This window comes from Pongo abelii, chromosome X, assembly GCF_028885655.2.
Source record: "Pongo abelii isolate AG06213 chromosome X, NHGRI_mPonAbe1-v2.0_pri, whole genome shotgun sequence".
NCBI classification, from domain to species: Eukaryota; Metazoa; Chordata; class Mammalia; order Primates; family Hominidae; genus Pongo; species Pongo abelii.
In genome coordinates, this window is record NC_072008.2 from 19,576,996 (window position 1) to 19,594,681 (window position 17,686).

Consider the following 17,686-nt stretch of genomic DNA (forward strand, 5'->3'; position numbering starts at 1 on the left):
GGGAGAGAGAGAGGGAGGGAAGGAGGGGGAGAGAGAGAGGGAGGGAAGGAGGGGGAGAGAGAGAGAGGGAGGGAAGGAGGGGGAGAGAGAGAGAGAGAGAGGGAGGGAAGGAGGGGGGGAGAGAGAGAGAGAGGGAGGGAAGGAGGGGGAGAGAGAGAGAGGGAGGGAAGGAGGGGGAGAGAGAGAGAGGGAGGGAAGGAGGGGGAGAGAGAGAGAGGGAGGGAAGGAGGGGGAGAGAGAGAGAGGGAGGGAAGGAGGGGGAGAGAGAGGGAGGGAGGGAAGGAGGGGGAGAGAGAGAGAGGGAGGGAAGGAGGGGGAGAGAGAGAGAGGGAGGGAAGGAGGGGGAGAGAGAGAGAGGGAGGGAAGGAGGGGGAGAGAGAGAGAGGGAGGGAAGGAGGGGGAGAGAGAGAGAGGGAGGGAAGGAGGGGGGGAGAGAGAGAGAGGGAGGGAAGGAGGGGGGGAGAGAGAGAGAGGGAGGGAAGGAGGGGGAGAGAGAGAGAGGGAGGGAAGGAGGGGGAGAGACAGAGAGGGAGGGAAGGAGGGGGAGAGAGAGAGAGGGAGGGAAGGAGGGGGAGAGAGAGGGAGGGAGAGAGAAAGAACAAACTGAGATTTTTATATAATTCATGTTCTGTGTATAAAATAAAATTCTCCCTATTATGAGATGTAGCTTTCTTGTTTGAAATTGAGTCTTTGCTAATAAAAGTACTAGAAATCTTTTGAACTCAGAAAATCCAAAGGATACAGAAAAGAGAAAAGAAACCTAATTGTCTTTCTACCAAAGCGTCCCTAAGCAATCCATATCATCTTTCATCATTTTGAGTCCTAAGCCATAGGAAACTGAAGGCCTGAGAATGGCAAGAGGAAAAAACCAGGAGAAATTGTTACCCTGACCGAGACCTACACATGTTCCTAAGCCAGAGGAGAGGCTTCCAGTATTGAAGACACTGTCCCTAATATTGCCAGTGTCTGTTTTTCAAAGAATTTCTAATTTATTTGTATTATAAAGATAACCATTTTAATGGGAACAATGAGTTTCTCCTAAATCTCACTGGCTTTCCAGAAAAAAAAAAATCACCTAAACCAGAGGTCAAGAACCAGATTAGTTTTTTAATGACGTGTTTTTTAATAAGGTGTTTTTTTTTTGGTTTTTTTTTTTTTTAATAATGTGTTCCTAGCTTGGAAATTTAACTCTGCTTTTTAAAAAAACAACTGTGAACTCTGGCTTTAGGACATGACAAATGAAAATAAAGTCCAATGTACTTTTAACAATTCCTTCTGCAAGTGTTGGGTAGAACACCTTGTTTTCTCCCAGTAATTCTCCTGGGGAACAGAGAAGGTGCTTGTCTCCATGGTGCCTCTCTAGCAAGGCTATGCACAGCTTTCAGGTAATTTACCCACCGATTCAGTGGAAAAAATTATTGCAATACCTCTAAAGCCTTAGAAATGTATTTCTTAGTCTTGGGGTATATATGACACATACATACACACATTTCCTCAAATGAAATAATTATAATGTGGTGGATACGCAGGTATACTACCCAGAACCCCCCAACCCAACCTCAAGGAAGGATGTGTAGCCCCAATTGCTGGGAGCTCTCTAGGAAGCAGCCCCTTACTGTTAGTCCCTTCTGAACTGTGTCAGTTCCAGAGAGTATCTCATCCAAGCTACATTCCTAGTGATGAAGGACAAATGGAGGAACATAGAGGCCTGGGCATTTCATCCCAACCCAAGACAACTCAGAAAGGCCATTTCAGCTCCAGACCTCCCTCCCAATGTGGTCAGCCAAAGCTGTCATTGAGCCTGCATCTCAGCTGCATGTCTCCCTCTGGCCAGTCCCGCTTCATTTACTCCCCCTTCCCCAGCAGTCATCCCAAAGGCATACCTTAATAAACCTCCTGTACCCTAAACTCAGCCTCAGAGTCTGGGTCTAGAGGAAATCAACCTGCAAGATAAGCTGTAAGTATAAAGGTATGATTATCCTTGCTAAGGAAAATTAAAACAAATGAAGCTACGCAATGCCTATGGACTATGTACACTAGTGGCAAAGTACTAGGAAGTTCCAAGGTTAAACAGATAAAGTAGCCTTGGGGTTGGCTGTATTTTCACTCTTTTACTTTCATAAAGACTCAGCCTTGATCTGTCACCATATAAACATGTTTTCTCTAAAGTGATAAACTGCAGAAAGTGGCTATCTCTGTCATCTCCAAAGCAGTATAAAATAGTATAAGAATTAAAATGGATGAAAATACAGGAAAAGCCAGAAGCCATTTGTATAGAACTCTGACCAAAAAGTCAATTGCATTTTCAACTCAATCAAATACTGAAATATGAAGTGAAATGTAGCGTTCAAGATTTTTGTGACAGGTGTTTTTTTAAAGTCAATCCTGAAAAAGAAATTAAGAAAACAATTCCATTCACAAGAGTATCCAAAAGAATAAAAATACACAGGAGTAAGTGTAACCAAGAAAGTGAAAGACCTGTACATGGAAAACTACAAAATATTGCTGAAATAAATTAAAGAAGACCTAAATAAATGGAAAGACATCCCATATTCACAGGTTAGTAGACTTAAAACTATTAAGATGTCAATACCAGCCAAGCAATCTACAGATACAATGCAATCCTTATCAATATTCAATGGCTTTTTTTTTTCTCCAGAAATGGAAAAGCTGATCCTCAAATTCATATGGAACTTCGAGGGGCCCCAAATGGCCAAAACAATATTGAAAAAGAACAAAGAGGATTTGCACTTCCAAATTTCAAAAATTACTACAAAGCTATAGTAATCAAAATAGTGCAGACTGCAGTGAGCTGTGATTGCACTACTGCACCCCAGCTGCGGTGACAGAGTAAGACCCTGTCTCAAAACAAAACAAAAAACAAAGAAAAATAAATTTTTTAAAAAGGGCTGGGTGCAGGCCAGGCACGGTGGCTTGTGCCTGTAATTCCAGGACTTTGGGAGGCCAAGGCAGGTGGATCACCTGAGGTCAGGAGTTCGAGATCAGCCTGGCCAACACTGCGAAACGTGGTCTCTACTTAAAAAAAAAAAAAAAAAAAAAAAAAAAAAAGCCGTGCGTGGTAGCGGGCACCTGTGATCCCAGCTACTCAGGAGGCTGAGGCAGGAGAATTGCTTGAACCCGGGAGGCAGAGGTTGCAATGAGCGGAGATCACGCCGTTGCACTCCAGCCTGGGCGACAAGAGTGAAACTCTGTCTCAAAAAAAAAAAAAAAAAAAAAAAAAAAGGGGGCTGGGTATGGTGGCTCACGCCTGTAATCCCAGCACTTTGGGAAGCTGAGGTGGGCAGACTGCTCAAGCCCAGGAGTTTGAGACCAGCCTGGGCAACATGGCAAAACCCTATCTCTACAAAAAAATAGAAAAATTAGCTGGGCGTGGTGGTGCACACCTATAATTCCAGGCATTCGGGAGGTTGAGGTGGAAGGATTACCTGAGCCAGGGGAAGTCAAGGCCGTAGTGAGCCATGATCGCACCACTGCACTCCAGCCTGGGTGACAGAGTGAGACCTTGTCTCAAAAAAAAGTTTTAAACTAGTGTGGTATTAGCCTAAGAGTAGACACATATGTCAATGGAGTATAATTGAGAGTCCAAAAATAAACCCTTATGTATACAGTCAATTGATTTTGACGAGGGTGGCAAGATGATTCAAAGATGACAAGTTTGTTTTTTTTTTTTTAAAGAAACAGTGCTGGGACAACTAGGGATCCAAATGTGAAAGAATGAAGTTGGATATCTACCTCACACCAGACACAAAAATTAACTCAAAATGGATCAGAGACCTAAATGTAAGAGCTAAAACTATAAAACTTTTAAAAGAAAACATAGGAGTCATACTTCATGGCCTTGGTTTGGGCTAAGAGTTCACAGATATACCAAAAGCACGATCCATAAAAGAAATAACTGATAAAACCTCTAATAAGGGCCTTGCTTCCAAAATGTATAGAGAACTCTTACACAGCTTCGTAATAAGAACACAGCCCAATTTTAAATGCGCAAAAGATTTGAACAGACATTTCACCAAAGAAGACTATGAATGACTAATCAGCACATGAAAAGATGCTCAACATTATTAGCCACTAGGGAAATGCAAACTAAAACTACACTCAGGTATCAGTTCATACTCACTAGAATGGCTATAATAAAAAGACAGATAATATCAAGTATTGGCAAGGATGTGAAGATACTGGACCTCTCACTGCTGGTAGAAATGTAAAATGGTACAGCCACTTTGGAATTGTTTTGACAGTTTCTTAAGAAATTAAAGGTATATTTACCAGCCAGGCACGGTGGCTCATGCCTGTAATCCCAGCACTTTGGGAGGCTGAGGCAGGTGGATCACTTGAGGTCAGGAGTTCAAGACCAGCCTGTCCAATATGATGAAATCGCATCTCTACTAAAAATACAAAAAAAATTAGCCAGGCGTGGTGGCGGGCGCCTATAATCCCAGCAACTCAGGAGGCTGAGGCAGGAGAATCACTTGAACCTGGGAGGCAGAAGTTGCAGTGAGCCGAAATCGTGCCATTGCACTCCAGCCTGGGTGAGAGAGTGAGATTCCAGCTCAAAAAAAAAAAAAAAAAAAAGCCCATATTTACCATATGACTTGGCAATTCCATTCCTAGGTATGCATCCAAGAGGAATAAAAACATGTGCCCACACAAAGATTTGCACTCGAATATTCACAGTGGCATTATTCATAATAGCCAGAAAGTAGAAACGATTCAAAAATCCATCTACTAGGGAATGGATAAAATGTGGACTACCTATACAGTAGAATACCATTCAGTAATAAAAAGGAAAGAACTACTGATCCATGCATCCATGATCCTAGTGGATTATGGATGATCTTCGAAAACACCATCCTAAGTGATAGAAGCCAGATGCAAAAGATCACATACTGTATGGTTCCTTTCACATGAGAAGTCTTGAAAAGGCAAGTCTATAAGACGAAAAGCAGATTAGTTCTTGCCTGGGGCTGGGTGTGGGAAGAGAGATTGTCTGCAAATAAGCATTTTGGGGTCAGGGAAATGCTCTAAAACTAGACTGTGGTACACAACCCACAACTGGCTGCACAATTATGTCATTTATTAAAAATCATTGAATTGTGTGTGCTTAAACTAGGTACATTTTGTGGTATGTAAATTATACCTACATAAAGCATTTCAAAAAAAACAAAACAAAACCAGAACACAAGAATATGAGCATCATCTGAAAAAGAGGTGAACACAAAAGGCGATACCATGTTTCCAAAGAAACCCAGAAGAGCTGCAGGTGGTCCACCCTGAAGCCTGGCGTTTGGCTTCCTGGCCTCGGCAACCCTGCAAAGCAACTGCTCCTAGAAATGGAGACGAATGGCCAGGCAACGTGACCTGTAATCCCAGCACTCTGGGAGGCCAACGCGGGCGGATCATCTGAGGCCAGGAGTTTGAGACCAGCCTGGCCAACATGGTGAAACTCTGTTTCTACTAAAAAAAAAAAAAAAAAAACCAAAAATTAGCCAGTCATGGTGGCACATGCCTGTAGTCCCAAGTACTTGGGAGGCTGAGGCAGGAGAATCACTCAAACCTGGGAGGCAGAGGTTGCAGTAAGCCAAGATCATGCCACTGCACTCCAGCCTGGGCTACAGGGCAAGACTCCATCTCAAAAAAAAAAAAAAAAAGAAATGAAGATAAATGTGCCCACTTTGCTGCCACATAAGGCTGAATTCAATACATCATCAAGCATGATTTTATCTTTGTTATTATTATTTTATTATTTTTTATTTTTCCATCTCCCTTTCTGGGTAAAAGCACAATTTTAGAAATATCAAATGACTCCTTGAAAAGAGATCTCAAAGCATCTTAGTTTTCACATATTCATAAATCATTTCAAATATCTGGCTACATGTTCAGGGTGTGGCATCTAATTCGTACCCCTTATTTATAAGACTTCACTGTTCACTATGAGAGTGTGTGTGTGTGTGTGTGTGTGTGTGTTAATCAAAATCTTTCCAAAATGATCACAAACCCACAATTCCATCAGATTCTCTCTTGGAATCTTTGGGGTCGTATGATCCAGGTGTCTGATTCCAGGGTCACCCCAATACACATGGAGGGGACAACTGAGCAAATTCTCCTTAGAAGCCACCCAAGTTACTCTGACATTCTATTTTAATGTTTAATCACCATTAGTTGCAAGATGTCCATTCTGCTGATCCAAACCATTTTTCTGTTTACCCTACTTCCATCCCATCTGGAATGGAAAAAGTAAACGTCTCTTTACTTTCAGAAAGAGGATAGCATTTGAAGATGACTACTAATGGGTACCCCTCAAGGCTTAGTTCCCTTTAGCTTTTCCTCTTAGTGCAATTTTCCACTCATCACATCACCTGGGATCCTTTTATTCTTCTGAGTGCTCTAAATTTTCACATATTGCCAAGCATGACAACCAATACTGGGCACCAAATTCTAACATAATGCCAAATATAGCAAAGAGATTAGCTGCCAAATCCTTTAGAGCAGGGGTCCCCAACCCCTGGGGCCATGGACCAGTACCGGTCAGTGGCCTGTTAGGAACCAGGCCACATAGTAGGAGGTGAGTGGTGGGTGAGCGAGCATTATTGTCTGAACTCCACCTCCTGTCAGATCATTGGTGACATTAGATTGTTACAGGAGTGCAAACCCTATTGTGAACTGCACATGTGAGGGATCTAGGCTGCGTGCTCCTTACGAGAATCTAATGCCTGATGATTTGAGGTCGAACAGTTTCATCATGAAACCATCCCCCACCCTCTGGTCTGTGGAAAAATTGTCTTCCATGAAACCAGTCCCTGGTGACGAAAAGGTTGGGGACCGCTGCTTTAGAGTAAGTTTATTCCTAAAAAACAAACAGATACCTAGGAAGAATAGTGCCGAGGTATGCTTGGAATTACTAAGAATGTTAAGGAATTCCTGGGTGTTTTGGAAGAGGGAGAATGCACCAGGAGGGAGGTAAGTAGTGGAATTTTAACAGCGTGACACCAAGCCTCCGGGAGGAGAGACTATTTCTGAGTACTGATGCATCCAACAGTGAGGAATGGAGAAAGAAAACGAGTTGTCTTCCTTTCTCCTTGCCTCAACATAACTCTTGCTGTTTTAAGGAATCAGCATTTCATAGCCATTTCTTGCATTAAATCCAGGTTACATCTTTTTGCTTGTATAACAAATATGGAACTACAGATGTTGAGGGCTGGAAGGTATCAATGAGCAAAACGGCACAGTTCAACATTTCTCATTTTATTGCTGAGGATCCTGAGGCCTAGGCAGGGGTGGAACAACTGACTGCCCAGTGTTACTTAGAGACAGAGTTGCGGCTACAACCGCACCTCCTGGGCCTCAGGCCCAATCTCCTTCGACTTCTTCCCCATTTCTCCACAAATTAGGTAATTTTAAAAATCAAGGCTGGGTGAGGTGGCTCACGCCTGTAATCTCAGCACTTTAGGAGGCCAAGGCAGGCAGATCGCTTGAGGTCAGGAGTTCGAGACCAGCCTGGCCAACATGGGGAAACCATGTCTCTACTAAAAATACAAAAATTAGCCAGGCGTGGTGGTAGGCACCTATAATCCCAGCTACTCAGGAGGCTGAGACAGGAGAATCGCTTGAACCCTGGAGGCAGAGGTTGCAGTGAGCCAAGATCACGCCACTGCACTTCAGCCTGGCTGACAGAGCGAGACTCTGTCTCAAAAAAAAAGTCAAGCTCTAGGAAGAACAGGAAAGACTCTTATAAGTGGACAACATCAGCATGTAAATGGGACCAAAAAAAGTCACACCTGATCCCATTTCTTTCCCAAAAGGAATCTAAAACCACCCGATGCCTTATCTTACAGGCCTGCTTGGAAAATTCATGCTCCAATAGTAATCACGTGCACTACACCACTTGGTCTGTTTCTGAAACTCATGTCTCAGGTGGGGAGCTCTGTCAGGGTCCTGGGAAAGCCTGGGCCCCCAAGCTGCAGGTTGGGGACTTCTGCAGACGGCGCCCAGGGGAAAGCTTTGCCTCCTGGGCCCTTTTCTCCCTCTCCTAGGAACTCTAGCTGGAATAGGAAGAGAGTCTGCAGGCCTGTTCCTTCTAGAAGAGCTAGCAGGAAGGAGACTAAGCCTCTAAGGCGGGGGACCAAGGGCCTGTCCTGAGTCTAGGTCACGGTTTCTCAAACCACAATGCCATAGGTCTGGAGGGATGGGCAGCTTGGAGTGCACTCAAGGGTACAGGATAACCTTGGCAACATTTCCAAGGCCAAGATCCTTTTAAAACATTTTTAGGGTGGTGATTTCATTATACTATTCAAACCAACGTGGCAATAAAACTACGTAATTTCAGGAACTTTTAAGCCAAATCAGGAGACTTCAGTACATAAATGGGACAGAAGGAAGTAGAATTCCATCCCACTTCCTTTCCGTTTGTAGCAAGAAACTTGTGCCCAATATTAACTGGCATACAAGTTCACGTTCCTCCGTCGTTAGGGAAATTCTGCTTGGGAAGTATGGGAGGTATTGACTCCAGCAAAAACATTACTGGTGGTCCACGGAACATCGACCCAGCTCAGAAGGAGTCACCCAGAAGGTTACAGCTCAAAGTCCCAGCAGGTAATGAAGAACATACACTTTCTTGGCTGGCCTTGCCTTCTGGCCCATACCCTCAATGGCTGAGTGGGGCCTGGGGCCGGCAGGTTGAGGCATAGGGAGATTTCTAGCTGTCCTCCTTAGAAACACAAACCACAGGCGTGATTAGAAGTCATCTTGCTACCTGGGCGATTTTCAGGCAAGCATTTTACAAATTGACATTTACATTTAATTTCAGAATTAAAATTCTGAAAATGTAATACTTACTGTGTTTTTTTGAGTTACCATGTCCTGAAAAGAAAAAGAAAAGATGAATATAGCTTTTTTTCAAAACAGCTAATTTCCATAAGCATTAGCCAGCACTCCCCTCTATAAAAGAAATTAACCATGTAAGAATTAATCACATAAAAGCACCCACCTTACAGCAAGAATTAATCATGTGAAACCTCCCTCTCCAAAAGCTTCAAACACAATGAACCTCTGAATTGCAACATTCATATTCCAAAGAAAATTGATCACCACTGGTTAGTCTCTGGAACTATTAGGGGGCATTTATAAGGATTTCCCCAGAACAGGGCCAGTGCTTTTGCCCAAAAGATATTTTGAGCTTCAAGTTTGGGGTGCTGAGTGCCCTGCATCTTGCCTTCCCAGAAAAGAATGTCGGCGATAGCAAGGAAGGGCCTAGAAGGCACCGTGCTATCCCCGGATCTGGAACCATTTCTTGAATCAATCAATGTGAAGGCCACACCACAGTCAGCCTTCCTACAGAAGGGGTGTTGGTAGTAGAATTCCTGACACCCCGCTACAACTGTCTAGGAATGAATGTTCAAATTCAATGACAACAATTTTAATCAGTAAATTTGGTACGATAATTAGGCAGCCCTTGACTGTCTCATTTACGCACCAACATCTCGGGGGTGGGGGGCGGCGGAGGGGCGGAGAAAACACCATTTAACTAAACAGCTGCCCTGTAAAACATGTTTCATATATTTTGAGATTTTTATTTCCTGATAACAAGTGCAAACTGCTTCTTCTGGTGTTAAATATAACTGACTACCCATTTCCATTTTAGAAAATATTTTTCTGTATTATTAAAAATTACAACATCCAGTCCATAGAACTTTCCAGAGGGCTTTGCTAAGGCACACCTGAAGAAACTGTCCTAAACTGGAAAAAAAAAAAAAATTCTAATTTCATGTTTTTCATCAAAATATAGGTTAATAATCTATATCTTTCATACTTGCTAAGTTCTAAATATTCCTAAGCATAGCTACCTTGGTGAAAATCAGTAAAAGAAAAGGTCAATATCTAACTATCTAATGTAATTTACATTTGCTTATAGCCCTGGGGAAACTATTCTACAATGTAAAGTACACTAATAAAAGTTTCTTCTTTCACTGTCATACAAATGACTTATTAAAATACAGTATTTTGCCATAATTACTGAGTACATATCTATGTAAAGTATATATGATGTTTAGCACATACAAGTTACACATCTCAAGCAGGTGGTATTTCTACCAGGAAATAATCTCAAATCCTTACACAATCCAGAAAATCTAGTTAATATTAAATCTCAAGAAACACAATGAAAATGTCCAACTTTGGCATAAAATTGTACTACTATCTACCAGTGATTTTTAATACTGAGGGAACTGAACCTTTAGAAATGATGTCTGTGAAGGCTGACTCTCCAAACCATTGGTTCTCACCCATGGTTGCACATTTGGGAGGTTAAAAAAATCTCCGTGCCTGGGTCCCACCCCCACCCCTGAGATTGTGATGTAATTGGTCTGGGGTGGGGCCTAGGCATGGGGATATTTACAAGCTCTCCCAGTAATTCTGAAGTACACTCAAGGCCGAGAAGCACTGCTATAAACAAACTAATCCATTATTCCTAAAATGATTTAGCATAGGCCAGGATTTTCTGACTAAAATATTCAACAATATCAATATCCACTGAATTTTGGAATAACTCATGTTAAACATTTCCACTATACAAATATAAGCATTTTTTAAAAAAATACTATGTTATCCAAAAAAGCTTGTCTCGAACTTGCAAAAATACATTTTAGAAATTCTTAACCATGAATGAGTTGTGTAGGAACACACACGTTTTCAGTTTTGCTTTGCTTTCAGACTGGTGGAAAATAACATCAAAGACTAATTGTGTCTATACTAAAATATTCTGTCCATTTCAGTAACTGTTCAATGTCTTCATATTATTATCCAAGTTGAGAACTGATTCTTATGTGTAGGTTTGGATCCAATTGCTCATGAAAGAATTCAGAACAGTGTGTTTGCTTCAATGGAAACTAATAGGAGTGTTTGCCTCCACTTCCCTAACGAGCCTGGAAATGCCCAAGTTGCCTGCAAACGTACAACTGTAGCACAGATGCTCACGAAATAGCCAGGAAGTCATCTGTGTGAACTAGAATCTGTGGTGGGAAGGAAAGAATTGCACAAGCAAGTCTTTGTTTTTCTCCAACTTCCTGTGCTACTGTGGCATTTCTGCTAGACATATAATTCTGCTTTCCCAAACGAAGTACTCAGGAGAAGGTGAATACCCTGTACCTTCAAAGAGAGAGCAGTGTCGGCATCGGTGTCATGGTACAAGATCACATTATTGGCCATGTCAAAGCTTTCTCGGACTCCAAGATGGTAGAAGAGGGAAGGCTGTCTGGAGACATCACTCATGTCTACCACAGCAACATCTGCCATGAACAAGGAGAGGACAGGATTAGGGGAGATGATCTGTCTACTTCATCTACTCACTGGTGATCACCAGTGGGGAGCTATAGCAATGTGTATTTCTGTCATCAGCCTGTTAGGTAAAGTAAGGAATGATTTGATTAAAATTACCCTATGAACTGTGGAAGAAACGCAGTAAGAATTTTTTTTAACCCTCTTTCTTCTTCAAAGTGCTGGGAATGTAACCTCACTTAGAACTTGCTGATGGATTTTTAATGTTATTTTTGTTATGACATATCATACATCTGAAGAATATATTTAGCTTATATATGAGGCATAAAGTATAATGCAACGAAAAACCGTGTACCTTCTGTGCAGCCCAAGTCAGAGGGTTACCTGCACTCAGGGTCCCATGTGCCCCTCCCTGATCACATCTCCTCCCTCCTGCCCAGAGAACACTTCTGTCCGGATCTATGTATTTATCAGTTCCACGCATATGTGTGTGCTATAGAATGAACATTTGTGTCCCCTCAAGGTTTATGTGTTGAAACCTATCCCCCAATATGATGGTACCTGAAGATGAGGCCTTTGGGAGGTGATTAGGTCATGAGGATGCAGCCCTCATAAATTGGATTAGTGCCCTTATAAAAGAGACTCCAGGGAGCTGCTTTCCCCCTTTCATCATTCCAGGACACAGGGAGAAGATCCCATCTATGAACTAGAAAGCAGGTCCTCACCAGACAATGAGTCTGCCACCACCTTGATGTTGGACTTCCTAGTATCCATAATTATGAGAAATAAATTTCTGGCTGGGTGCAGTGGCTCATGCCTGTTAATCCCAGCACCTTGGGAGGCCAAGGCAGGTGGACCACCTGAGGTCAGGAGTTCGAGACCAACCTGTCCAACATAGTGAAACCCTGTCTCTACTAAAAATACAAAAATTAGTTGGGCGTGGTGGCAGGCGCCTGTAATCCCAGCTACTCGGGAGGCTGAGGCAGGAGAATCGCTTGTACCTGGGAGGCAGAGGTTGCAGTGAGCTGAGATCGTGCCACTGCACTCCAGCCTGGGCAACAGAGTGAGACTCTGTCTCTAAATAAATAAATAAATTTCTGTTGTTTAGAAGCCATGCCCAGGCATTATGTTATAGCAGTCCAAACAGACTAAGATAATACGTACAGGCACGTATAGGCATTACACACACACACACACACACACACAAATTCCTTAACAGTATATTGCTCAGTTTTGCATGTCTTTGAACTTCATATAAATGGTATTGCATTGTATGTATTCTTCGGCTTGCTATTTTTTGGTGGCATTCAACCAATTTGTGCATTTAGCTCCAGTTCATACATTTTCGCTTCTGTATAGAATTCTGTTGTGTGACAGATTTTTATTCATTTCCTATTTCACACTGCTGCAATAAACAGTCCTGTCATAGCTCCTGGCTCACATGTCTACCATCAACTTGACAACATATAATGTGCCCTGGCTGGGCGCGGTGGCTCATGCCTGTAATCCCAACACTTCAGGTGGCCGAGGTGGGCAGATCGCTTGAGCTCAGGAGTTCGAGACCAGTCTGGACAACATGGCGAAACCCCATCCCTATAAAAAATACAAAAAATTAGCCGGGTGTGGTGGTGCGTGCCTGTAGTCCCAGTTATTCAGGAGACTAAGGTGGGTGGATGGCTTGAGACTGGGAGGTCGAGGTTGCAGTGAGCTGTGATCATGCCACTGCTCTCCAGCCTAAGTGACAGAGTAAGACCTTGTCTCATAAACTAAAGAAAAAAGTAAAATGCACCCTGGAGTTGCACCCTGTAATAGAGACCTATTCAAAACAGAGGAGCAACTTATTACACGAATAATGAGCATGTTTAAATTACGCTTAGTAGTATGGGGAACCATTTTAAAACTCAAAACGTTCTAGAGGATGTAGGAGTTCCAAGTTTGATGGGAGCTTCCTCACCATGTGCAGTGGAGATATAGGAATGTAGTGTCCAAACTCATGCTCACACTGCTGTGACTTCTAGAAAGTCACTCAAAATCCCAATGGGACAGAACAGAGGCCAGTTGAACAAGGGCGTGAAGAAACATAAAGGCAGGCAGGCACCAGACACCGCTAGCTCTGTAAAGAGGCGCTGGGAACCTGAGGCCAAATGCCACTAAGCCCCAGAGTGGGCCTTTTATTCTCTTATTTATGGATTGCCTGCTGTATGGCAGGATTCTGATGGGTGCCAGGGATAGAAGTGTCAACAGGGCATAATCACTTCCCTCAAAAGAAAAAACCAACTACAATACAATGTGGGTAACCAGAAGGAAGGGGATGGTTAGGATCACGGTGAGGGCGGCCAAAATAAGGGAAACAGTGAACACAGCACCCCCAGGAGGGCACATAATCCACACCTGAGTGGAGGGCAATCACAGAAGGCCTGGAGGAAGGGATATTGTCCATGACCTGAGGCTCTGTAAGAGTCAGGCAGGCGAATGGGATGAGGATGTGGGGGATTCAAAGGCAAGGAAAGAGCGGTGCATTAACAGAAGCCAGCTAGTGCAAGGGGCCAGCAGCAAGCCAGGGTGTAAGTGTGAATGCCACCCACAGATCACTTCCTGGGGCCAGAATACCCCAGAAAAACGAGCCTGGAGGGGGAGGGCTGGACCTACCTTGAGGCAATGGGAAACCTATGGTTGGGTTTTTTAACTTTTTATTTTTACTTACTTATTTATTTTTGAGACAGAGTCTCAAAAATGCACGGGTACGATCTCGGCTCACTGCAACCTCCACCTCCCAGGCTCAAGCGATTCTTGTGCCTTGGCCTCCAGAGTAGCTGGGACTACAGGCATGTGCCACCATGCCCGGCTAATTTTGTTGTATTTTTAGCAGAGACGGGGTTTCACCACGTTGGCCAGGCTGGTCTCAAACTCCTGACCTCAAGCGATCCGCCCACCTCAGCCTCCCAAAGTGCTGGGATTACAGGCGTTAGCCACTGCACCTGGCTACCTTTTTTTTTTTTTTTTTAAACAGAGATGGGGTCTCACTCTGTTGCCCAGGGTGGTCTTGAACTCCTGGGCTCAAGCAATCCTCCCACCTCGGCCTCTTGAAGTGCTAGGATTACAGCTGTGAGCCACTGCTCCTGGCCTCTTTAAAACTTTTTATTATGCAGTACTACAAATATACATAAAAAGTAGACAGAATAGTATAACGAAATCTCCATACCTCCCATCTCAACAACGATCAACTCAAGGCCGGCTTTGTTTCATCTTTACTACCATCCGCAACGTCCACCCCTCCCTCCCTGTGTTATTTTAAAATAAATCCCACCAGACACCATATTGTTTTATCCCCCAATATTTCAGGATATATCACTAAAAGATGAGAACTCAAAGAAAAAAATAACCATAGTATCAATGTCTCACCTAAAAATATTTTTAAATAATCAAGAGAGTTTTTTAGCAGGAGACTCTCAGAGTCAAATTTACCCTTTAAGAGGTCATCTACTAATGAAAGGACACACATCTATACTGAGGAAACACTCTACAACCCAGCCTGATCAATTTCTCTCAAATGGGTAATTCCACTCCCCAAAGACATTTGCTTAGAGTCAAGATAATGCGCCACTGCAGCTGAGTAAATTAGACATTCTGCCTATAGGACTGCTTCCTAGACTCTTACTTATCTACATTAAAAATTATATGTTTCAGGCCAGGCACAGTGGCTCACGCCTGTAATCCCAGCACTTTGGGAGGCGGAGGCAGGTGGATCACCTCAGGTCAGTAGTTTGAGACCAGCCTACCCAACATGGTGAAATCCCATCTCTACTAAAAATACAAAAAATTAGCCGGGTGTGGGGTGGGCGCCTGTAATCCCAGTTACTCAGGAGGCTGAGGCAGGAGAATCACTTGAACCTGGGAGGAGGCGGTTGCAGTGAGCCAAGGTTGTACCACTGTACTCCAGCCTGGATGACAAGAGCGAAACTCTGTCTCAAAAGATTTAAAAAAAAAAATTACATGTTTCATAGTGATGCTATGAAAAAGTAGCAACACAGATATTAATTCCAAGGCCATGGTGACTGTTATAATTAGTTAATAAAGGCAAGGAAGCAAATAGAAACAGACAACGGGGAATAGCGGAAAGGGGCAGAAGGGAGGATAGGGACAGTAGTCCCGAAGTCACGCGGCCCATTTTCACAGGCAACCTTGAACGTGGCAGAGGAACTTGTTGCCAAGAAGATTCCATTTTGATCAAGTGACATGAATTCCTCCCTTCTTTGCCTTCTCAACATTCTGTGCTGGGACCCACCGGCCTACCAAGGATTGGGAGAGACTTTTCACTGTCAATGAAAACAGGACATATTAATACTGCTACTCAAAAAAAAAAAAAAAAAAAAAAATTCTGAGCAATTCGTGTTCAATAGGAAAACTGCCTCGAATCTAAAGTTGGAATTTTTGCCTGACATTTGTCACTCAGGCCAGTAGACTAAGTTCACTTTGAGGATTTATACCAAAACAGTATGCAACTGGCTTATTTTCAGAATTTCTAAAACATGAATTTAGCATCTGATTTATAAATGTTAATTGTAATAAAACACCAGATTGGAACTTTTATTCTATACAAAGAAAAAAGGGCTTTATCACTAAAGAGAGCACCAGTTACCTAAAACCTTTCATCATCACAGTGGTCACACGCTTCGCCATTTATAAAACACTTCCACAGACTTCTCAGTTGAATTTCAGAACTCCAGCAGGCAGGCAGGGCAAGCACTGGCTTCACTTCGCAGGTAGAAAAATGAAGTGCAAAGAGGTTAACAGACTCGCCCAAGGTCACTCAAGTACAGCATGAACAAGTCAGGGCTCAAAATCAGCTTTTCCAACCCCAAGTCCTGTGTTCCCCGATGCCCTCATGAGGCTTAGTACATTCCTGACACACTGTGTAAAACTGAGCTACCTGGGGGCAAAACAAATTTATATATCAGGCTAAATCTTAAGCAAAAAGATCACAGATAAAAAGGAAGAGATAAAATTCTGATTGTCATTCCCAAATACACCCTGTGCTCCTAGCAACCATTACCTTTCAGTTCCTACTGACGCAGGCCAGCTTCAGGAAAAAAAAAAAAAAAACACATATCATAGAAACCATCTTTTCTGACCCTGAGGCAGGCATACACACCCACCCTACCTATCTTGGTTTAGCAAACTTTAAGAAGTGATACCAGGCATGGTGGCATGTGCCTAAAGTCCCAGCTACTCTGGAGGCTGAGGCAAGAGGAGCACTTAAACCTAGGAGTTCAAGTCCAGTCTGGGCAACATAATGAGACTCTGTCTTTTTGAGAGAGAGAGAGAGGAGGAGGGAGAGAGAGATACTACATCAAGGATTGCAAAAAGCCAAGGTTCCAGTTGAAATCTATGCTTAGCAGGAAAGTGTAATTTAAAAACCAGTTACAACGACCTCAAGCAGGAGGTCAATTACAAGGACGCTGAAACACGCTAGTATTAAATAAGAAAGATGATGCATAGGACTTTAGTTCTTTGAAAACTTTTGAACACTATCTTGAATACTATTTTTGCTAAATGTTTTATGGGTAATATATAAAACTATAATTTTCTAGTGTGGTTTGAAAGTATCTGATTTCTGAAGCAAAGCATTAGTCAACAAAGTGATATGATGGCAAATGATTTACCATATAGTAATTCTGTGACTGTACTTGCCAGTCTTTAAATATATACCAGGTTATCCTTAAGTCTATCTAACTCCCTGCAGAAAAAATAGAAATTATGAAAGTAAGTAAGACTGCCTTTGTCAAAATGAAAAGCGCTAGACTTTAGAATAAGTTTTTGGCCAAAGACTTCAAGACAAAAATTGGATTGGACATATGACAACACTAGCTACCTAAAAGCTACCTTTAAAAAAAAAAAAAAAAAGCCCAGATATACTGGACAGAAGGCACCTCTCCTAACTCCTACCATAATTTAGATCTTACCTATCTACTGCTGCTTATTTCCGACATACTCAGGTCAAGTCAATGAAGACAGTTGTGAAGTGTTTTGTTTGTTTGTTTGTTTTGAGATGGAGTCTTGCTCTGTCGCCCAGGCTGGAGTGCAGTGGTGCAATCTTGGCTCACTGCAACCTCCGCCTCCTGGGTTCAAGTGATTCTCCTGCCTCAGCCTCCCGAGTAGCTGGGATTATAGGTATGCACCACCATGCCTGGCTAATTTTTGTATTTTTAGTAGACACGGGGTTTCCCCATGTTGGCCAGGCTGGTCTTGAACTCCTGACCTCAAGTGATCTTCCCACCTCGGCTTCCCAAAGTGCTGGGATTACAGGCGTGAGCCACCGCACCCAGCTTGAAGTGTCACTTAAATCTTATTTTCCAATCTCATAAGAAGGAGCCAATATACCAATTCAGTGTTA

The 17,686-nt window shown here is 42.8% G+C and overlaps 1 protein-coding gene across 3 annotated transcripts in view; it reads right to left on the reverse strand.

Moving 5' to 3' along the window:
- Positions 1 to 17,686, reverse strand: part of MAP3K15 (mitogen-activated protein kinase kinase kinase 15) — a 155,630-nt gene that overhangs the window by 118,139 nt on the left and 19,805 nt on the right. Inside the window, exons 1-3 of one of the 3 annotated variants that reach the window (XM_054544390.2) lie at positions 15,932 to 16,495; positions 11,164 to 11,303; positions 8,857 to 8,880 (exon numbers count right to left, since the gene is read on the reverse strand). In XM_054544390.2, the coding sequence (XP_054400365.1) occupies positions 8,857 to 8,880; positions 11,164 to 11,286 (147 nt within the window). In that variant the 5' untranslated portion in view covers positions 11,287 to 11,303; positions 15,932 to 16,495. Of the gene's footprint in view, positions 1 to 8,856; positions 8,881 to 11,163; positions 11,304 to 15,931; positions 16,496 to 17,686 lie in introns of those variants that run through there. The other 2 variants (XM_054544389.2, XM_054544388.2) reach the window with 2 other exon arrangements.